The sequence below is a fragment of the Scomber scombrus genome, chromosome 13, assembly GCF_963691925.1.
Source record: "Scomber scombrus chromosome 13, fScoSco1.1, whole genome shotgun sequence".
Taxonomy (NCBI): domain Eukaryota; kingdom Metazoa; phylum Chordata; class Actinopteri; order Scombriformes; family Scombridae; genus Scomber; species Scomber scombrus.
In genome coordinates this window covers 3,600,135-3,607,722 of record NC_084982.1, presented here as the reverse complement: position 1 = coordinate 3,607,722, position 7,588 = coordinate 3,600,135, and the positions used below count along the sequence as shown (strand labels likewise).

The window sequence follows — 7,588 nt, the reverse complement described above, 5'->3', positions numbered from 1 at the left end:
AATAAGGATTTTAACAACCTAGAGGCTACTAAAGAGTAAAACTGTTACATAAGGATTTCTAAAATTGTCCACACACACACACACAATCGCCTAAACAACCTCCTCACTTGTCTCTTGCAGCTTGAACCAGGAAGTGCCTATCTTCGTGTGCACAATGGCCTTCCCCACCATTCCCTGTCCGCTGCATGTGTTTGAGCCGCGCTACCGCCTCATGATCCGTCGCTCCATGGAGACCGGCACCAAGCAGTTCGGAATGTGCATAGCCGATGAGCTCAAAGGCTTTGCTGACTACGGCTGTATGCTGCAGGTACGTGTGTGTGTGTGTGTCACATCTTATTCTGCTGTATGATGTCAAACACAAAGATTCTATGATTGTAAATGCATCGAATCATCCTCTTCTTTCAGGTGCGAGATGTTAAGTTTTTTCCCGACGGCCGCTCGGTGGTCGACACCATCGGCGTGTCGCGGTTCAAGGTTCTCAGCCACGGACAGAGAGACGGCTACCACACTGCCAAGATAGAGTACTTGGAAGACAAGAAGGTGGGTTGACAGGAAGAATGCATGAGTGTGTTACAGGGTGTCATTTAAGACCTTTTCCATCATGCTGAGTCAAGCAAATGTTTTTTTGCCTCAAGCTGTTCTGTGACAGCTCAGCAGTGGAAATTCAAAGTCAGTCCTTCCACAGGGGAAAAACTGTTCACTTGCTGCACAAATAACACACAGGTGGATAATACTAATGACTATATACTGAAATTATTGTTTTTCCAGTCATGCATATTTATAATTGGAAACTAGGAAGAAACTAAAGACGTTAAACTGGATCGCTGCCTTTAATTTGGATGAAGCAGCAGTTAAAGTAGTATGAATGATTTGGAAAAGTGGGAAAGGGTCTAATTATAATAAAAGAGAACGTTGAATAAAAATCCTAATGTATGAAAGATGTGGAAGATTTTAAGGTTTAAACGAAGTGTGAATCAGTAGATAAGAGTTGAAAATGCATGAAAAGCGTTTTTAGGTCCAACTGCCAAAAATAGCTTAACATCAATCCACCAATCAGAACAGAGATTGAATCACAGGACAAGGACATTTTTACACCCGGGTTTGTTCATTTGAATGCAGCAAAATTGCCAGAAAATGTTGAATATTTTGGAATATTTGATGGGTATGAATGAGAAAAGTAATAGAGCGCAAGTCCTAACTGAGCTGAATGTTTAGATGTTTGAATGAAGTTTCTATGTTGAAAAATGAAGGAATTAAATGCCAAAAAACATGGCTGAATAATAATAATAATAATAATAAATAATGTAGAACACACAATGATGCAAACTCTGCCATCTTTCCTCTGATCATTTGTGTTAACAAATAAATCTGTGTGTCCTATCAGGTGGAAGGAGAGGAGCTGGTGGAACTCCTGAAGCTGCACGACTCTGTGTACGAGCAGGCAAACAGCTGGTTCACATCACTGAAAGACAACATGAAGAGCCAGATCCTCAGCCATTTCGGACACCTTCCCAGCAAAGACCCCGACCCGCCGGTATGCAAAAACCTGAGTTTTCACACCTATAGTTTGTTTACAGTGGATGAGCTGCTACTTTACCCTTTGGTTTGGATTGGTGTCACACAAATTTCAACCAAATATATCATCTAAATCCATGTGGGAGCTATCACTCAGGTCAGAAATCTGGTGGTGAGTGAAGAAAGGAGAGTTTGTTTTTCTGGAACAGTTGATAGGCTTAAATATTTACAAAGGACATGATTTTCCTCAGCTAACAGCAAATAAACTCATGTAGGTGTGAAAGTGTACTTGTCTACACAGGAGGGTGGATTAGTAAAATAGTCTATAAAATGTACTACAGTTACTAGTGAAATAAACAGCATGTGTTTCTCTCTCCTCACCTCTGTAGTGTTGATAGATGCGCAGCAGCAGCTTGTTTTTAACAGTTTATACCACCAACAATCAGTTTGTTTGTAACCAGACAGAGACCTTGTTTTCATCAGGGTCTCATTACGGCTGTTTTGAGCTGTACCCGAATCTGATTAGTGCCCAAACGAAACAGCACCAAAGGGAATTGGATTCAACTGAACTAAACAAGGCAGCTGTGAAAGCCCCTCAGCTGCTCCGTGTTTCCTGTTTATTATTGTGTTCACACTTATTTGACTCCATTCAGACTGATGCAGTGATACCAGGAAACAAACACATCTCCATTCTCTACGTGGACACAAATGTCAAAGACTCAAATGCACAAGCAGATTTCAGTTATCCAAACCTATAAAACCTTCAGCAATAAATAGAGAAGAATAAAAAGAGAAGAGAACATCCACAGGAAAAACACCAAGTCTGAGTCACACACCCACAGACTTAGAGTGGAAGTGTGTGGATATAACAAATGTCTGCACAGTCCGTTCAGGATCTAGTTTGTGTCCAAATTAGCATAAAATCAATGAAGAGGAACATGTGCTTCATGTATTAAAAAGCAGAATTGTTGAATGGAGAAGTAACAAAAGAAAATAGTTCCTTCTCTACTGTGTTAATGTGTTAGCAAGCAGTCAACTGTTCACACATCACACATCGGATATTTAAGTGATGCCTTTTTAAATATCGTGTCTCCGTTCTCTTACAGGCCAGTCCCAGCGGTCCAGCCTGGTGCTGGTGGCTGCTCGCCGTCCTCCCGCTTGAGAATCGAGCCCAGCTCACCATCCTATCCATGAACTCCCTCAAAGACCGCCTCATCGCCATCCGTAGGGTCCTCATTTTCGTCACACGCAAGAAGCCTCGATGATGGTCCGGCTGTGTGGGCAGGAGGCTCGGGGGGCAAGAGCAACAGCAGAATTGACAACAATTCATTTGTTCGTTCATTCATTCACTCACTCATTAGTACATGTGTTTACACACTCCCCTGAATTCCTTCCCGTGTGATGCAGACTTTTACTGAGCGCACGTCAGTTCGGGTGAGAGCGACGGGGGACATCCAGTCACCCCCCCACCCCCACCCACTACCCACCACCATCACCTGCATCTTCTCATCACACCTTTCTGAATGAGTGACCTCTCACTCCTAGTTCTCTACCTTCAAGACCGAGATAAATAAACTGTTTCTTTGAACTTAGGTCACGTCCGGGTAACCCTCTGTTATGAAGGAACAAAAAGACCTGTGATCACAGGCAGTGTGGGCAGGTTCAAGAGAACATTTCCTACATAAACTAAGCAGTATTTCACATGCGCTGAAACCCTGAGAGCGGTGTGCCTCCCTCCTCTCTCCCTCTCGCCCCTCCCCCCTTGCATCAACAACTGACAGTTTGCACAGAAATAAAGTAACACAAATGGAAACCTCACCTGCTGAAATATGAAGCAAAAACAACAACAAAAACACTTGGCGAGACAGCAGTGCACATAAAAGTGAATGTACTAGTCTGGCTGTATGTAGTAGGCGGATGTATTTCTTCTTTTATTTCCTCCCTGCTACATTTACAGAGTCCTCTTTGGGCAAAGGCGCACACAAGGTTAGTTTTCCCATCCGCATGTGCACCTGCAAACAGGCTGCTTCACTCCTTTTAGAATCTTCCAGACTGAGCCAAAATTTGATGTGCACAGATGTTGCATCGCTGCCGGGCACGTACCTCAGTAATTGTTTTTTCCTGATAGAAAACTAAGAGAGCTGGTGCCACGAGAGTCATCGCGACAAGATAGAAAGGCACCCGCGCTGACACTACAAATCATCTGGACTACAGCATTTTGAGAACAAGCGCGACTCCCAAGTCGCTCAAGTTGTTAGTTGCATTTAGGAAAAAATACATCCTCCCAGATCGAGCTGATCTGGAACTTTCTGTCCTATTGTAGCATATCTCTGGGACTTCAATTCTAGACTTAGTTATAAGGGTTGATTTTGTATTTTTGTTTTTTGTTTGTTTTCCCTCTCTCTTTTTTTCTCACTCTGCTATGCCCTTAAGTGTATGTGTATGGTGAAATCTTTAAGTGATTTGTATGTATATCAGTGTAACTCGGAGGCCTTTTTAATGTTTTATTTAAGGAACATTTCACCCCCACTCTCCGTATTTCTTCTTTTCTTTCTCAGTACATTTACACGGACGCTGTAGTGCGATTACTACCAATAACCAGCTTTAATGGTACCCTGTGAGAGTTTTCTTGGAAACAATTAGTTATTTTTATATTCAATGTTTCTGCCAAATATATTGTGTCGAGTAATTTTCATTCCTCATAAAACAGTGGAAAATATTCTAGGATATTTTTGAACTTGAATGGTTCCTTTACTGGCACATAGTTTTGTCCTTTGGTGCTCGGCATCACCAGCTGTTGGCAGGACTGTGTCATTGCTCTTTAGTGCCCCTAATGGTCAAAAGCTCTACAGGAAACTGTTCAAAATTGGTTCAACATTGCACAATAAAAACCCAAATTTAAAAGATGATTGGGTTAAAGGTACCTTTGAATTTTTTTGACCACTAACAACCCCATGGATGTATTATAAGGGCTGGATAGGTTGCTGCTGCTTAGCCATCAGCCTATTTTCCCCAGTGGCTACTCATGGTATTGCAGTAAAAGCATTTTCCCCATAGACCACCATTGTAAAAGAGACGTCTGTAAAACTGCTGACATGACACCTTGAACAGTCAATTATGTTCTGTTTTATGGCTCGTTATCATGATTTTTTGATCCATGGAGGTTTTATACGAGTAAAATTAAAATTACTAAATTAATTTAGCCGAGAAAAGCAATTTAAAAAAAATGTCACGTCATCCCAAAGTGAAGACTTTGCAGATGTTTTGAGGAATGAAATGGCCTCAGAGATCCACACGATATATTTTGATGAGAAACAGTGAATGTAAACACATAGAGGAAAACTCCACAGAGTACAGTTCATGTGTGGAAAGATGAGCGGTGAAAGAAATGTAGGAACCAAGTGAAATCAGTCCAAGTGTCACGAGCCACCGTAACTCTAAACAGTGAGGAGCAGTCTGGGTCTTACAGTCACTTTATGTTTAACTTTAACCTGGTTAAGTTGGGGGGGGGGGGGGGGTTTATCATTGGACAGTCGTGGTCGTAAATGCGTCAGTAGCATTCATGTAAATGCACTGTTTCTCTGTATAATTCTGTCCTTCCAAATGTTTGTGACTCCACTGCAGTCACTTGCTCTCTGTACGGGGGTCGGGGTTCACAACATGCTGCATTTCCCTGGTATATTTGAAAAGGGGGATCTTATACCTATTTTTTATTGCAAATAAAAAAAAAACACATTCAATCACGGTTTTCACCTGGTGTGCTCTTCTGTTTGTGACAAAGTAACAGCTCCAGTAGTGTTTGCTGTGCTGAACTCACCCAACCTCTACTGTCATCTTCACGATTGCAGCATTTAAGGAAACAGTAAATTCCCAGAGTTCCTGTGACGAATCGACGTGAGCTGGTAGGTCACTGTGTGGTTAAACACTTTCATACACCGTCTGACCTCACAGTTCTTACTCTTTATTCAAGATTCTTACTGATGTATCTTAAAAAACTTGAGTAGATGAGTCCAGGGCGGAGACAAAAAATCATGCATCACCTATCTTTTCTCAATTACCCTGTTAGCCCAGAACTATGAGTGCCTTGCTTACAGGTGTATACAAAGTGGATATTAATAAACTATAAACCAGTTAAGTATTTTCTTTAACCAACGTTATTATAGAAAAATACGGAGCCCGTAAAGGATCATGGTAAAAAAAAAAAATTAAATTGTGGCCACAATATAGCTATAACGTGCGCACGAAATACTAATTCGTGGCCCCGAGATACTAATTCGTGCGCACGTTATAGCCTAAAAGCCTAAAGGCTTTTTAAGATGATTTCAAGCTGAAAGAGAGGAGAATTTGGTCCGGACGTAGCTATTGCAGGTTATAGAGATGGTGCACTCGATTTGCTTACCCAGCTGTCCAGGAATGATATTAATATTATTAATTAGGATTTCGTGCGCACGTTATACCTATTTCGTGGCCACGAATTAGTATTTTGTGTGCACGTTATAGCTATATGGTGGCCACAATTTAATTAAACGTGCACACGAGTTAATAAAACGTGTACACGAGTTAATAACGTGCACACGAATTAATGAAACGTGCACACGAGTTAATAAAATGTGCGCACGTTTTATTAACTCGTTCGCACGGTTTAATAAAACGTGCGCTCGATTCCGTCAACATTAAAAAGATATTGCATGATCCTTTACGGGCTCCGTAGAAAAACAAATAACTCAACTATTTTGACTTGGGTAAAGTTAGAAAGAGATTGGCAGATTCGAACTTCAGCAATCAATAGCTCACAAACGAAACATTGTTAAAACATAAAAAATGCCTCTTTCCTATCGTGGTAAGGTAGACTATTGACTACAAACTCATTTTCTCCAAAACGAGTCGTCATCCAGGCTGCAGGAAATATATTGCTCTCTATGCGCTGCGGGCGGAGAGGCGAGTGCTTAGGGACCGTCTACAAAGTGCAGTACCAAAACGAAAAATATTAAATATCTCCACTTTTATTCACTGTACTGTCACCGAATTCACTCCACATACCAACAGTCACCTGATAATCACACTACAATAGTTATTGTTACAAAATGTGCTTGTGTATAATACTTCAATATCATCACTGTCATGTGCTGTCGTTCCATTGATTTCCCTTCAATAGCATCAATATTATACACAGTAGTCTTCACTATATTCACTCCACTACAATAGTTATTTCAGAAAAAAAATCTTTTTGCATATTTTTGGGTAATTTTATTGTGAAAAATCGTCAATAGCGTTAATATTATACACTGTATACTCACCAAAATCATGCTACACAACAAGGGTCACCTGGTAATCATACTACAACAGTTATTTCATAACAATTTGTTTTTGTTTATTTTTGGAGAATTTTATTGTGAAAAATCGTCAATAGCGTTAATATTATACACTGTATACTCACCAAAATCATGATAAACAACGAAGGTCACCTGATAATCATACTACAACACTTATTTCAGGAGAAAAAAAATTGCATATTTTTGGGGAATTTTATTGTGAAAAATCGTCAATAGCGTTAATATTATACAGTGTAGGATGACCAAAATCATGCTATACAACAAGGGTCACCTGATAATCATACTACAACAGTTATTTCAGAAAAATGTGGTTTTGTTTATTTTTGGAGAATTTTATTGTGAAAAATCGTCAATAGCGTTAATATTATACACTGTATACTCACCAAAATCATGATAAACAACGAAGGTCACCTGATAATCATACTACAACACTTATTTCAGGAGAAAAAAAATTGCATATTTTTGGGGAATTTTATTGTGAAAAATCGTCAATAGCGTTAATATTATACAGTGTAGGATGACCAAAATCATGCTATACAACAAGGGTCACCTGATAATCATACTACAACAGTTATTTCAGAAAAATGTGGTTTTGTTTATTTTTGGAGAATTTTATTGTGAAAAATCGTCAATAGCGTTAATATTATACACTGTATACTAACCAAAATCATGCTAAACAACGAAGGTCACCTGATAATCATACTACAACACTTATTTCAGGAGAAAAAAAAATTACATAT

General features: G+C 39.8%; 1 protein-coding gene across 1 annotated transcript in view; it reads left to right on the top strand.

Annotated features, from left to right (window-relative positions):
- Positions 1–5,228, top strand: part of LOC133993140 (LON peptidase N-terminal domain and RING finger protein 2-like) — a 16,079-nt gene extending 10,851 nt beyond the window's left edge. The window contains exons 9-12 of the mRNA XM_062432004.1: positions 121–307; positions 406–540; positions 1,385–1,534; positions 2,622–5,228. Coding sequence (XP_062287988.1) covers positions 121–307; positions 406–540; positions 1,385–1,534; positions 2,622–2,780 — 631 coding nt within the window. The 3' untranslated portion in view covers positions 2,781–5,228. The remainder of the gene's footprint in view (positions 1–120; positions 308–405; positions 541–1,384; positions 1,535–2,621) is intronic.
- The last annotated feature ends 2,360 nt before the right edge of the window (positions 5,229–7,588 follow it).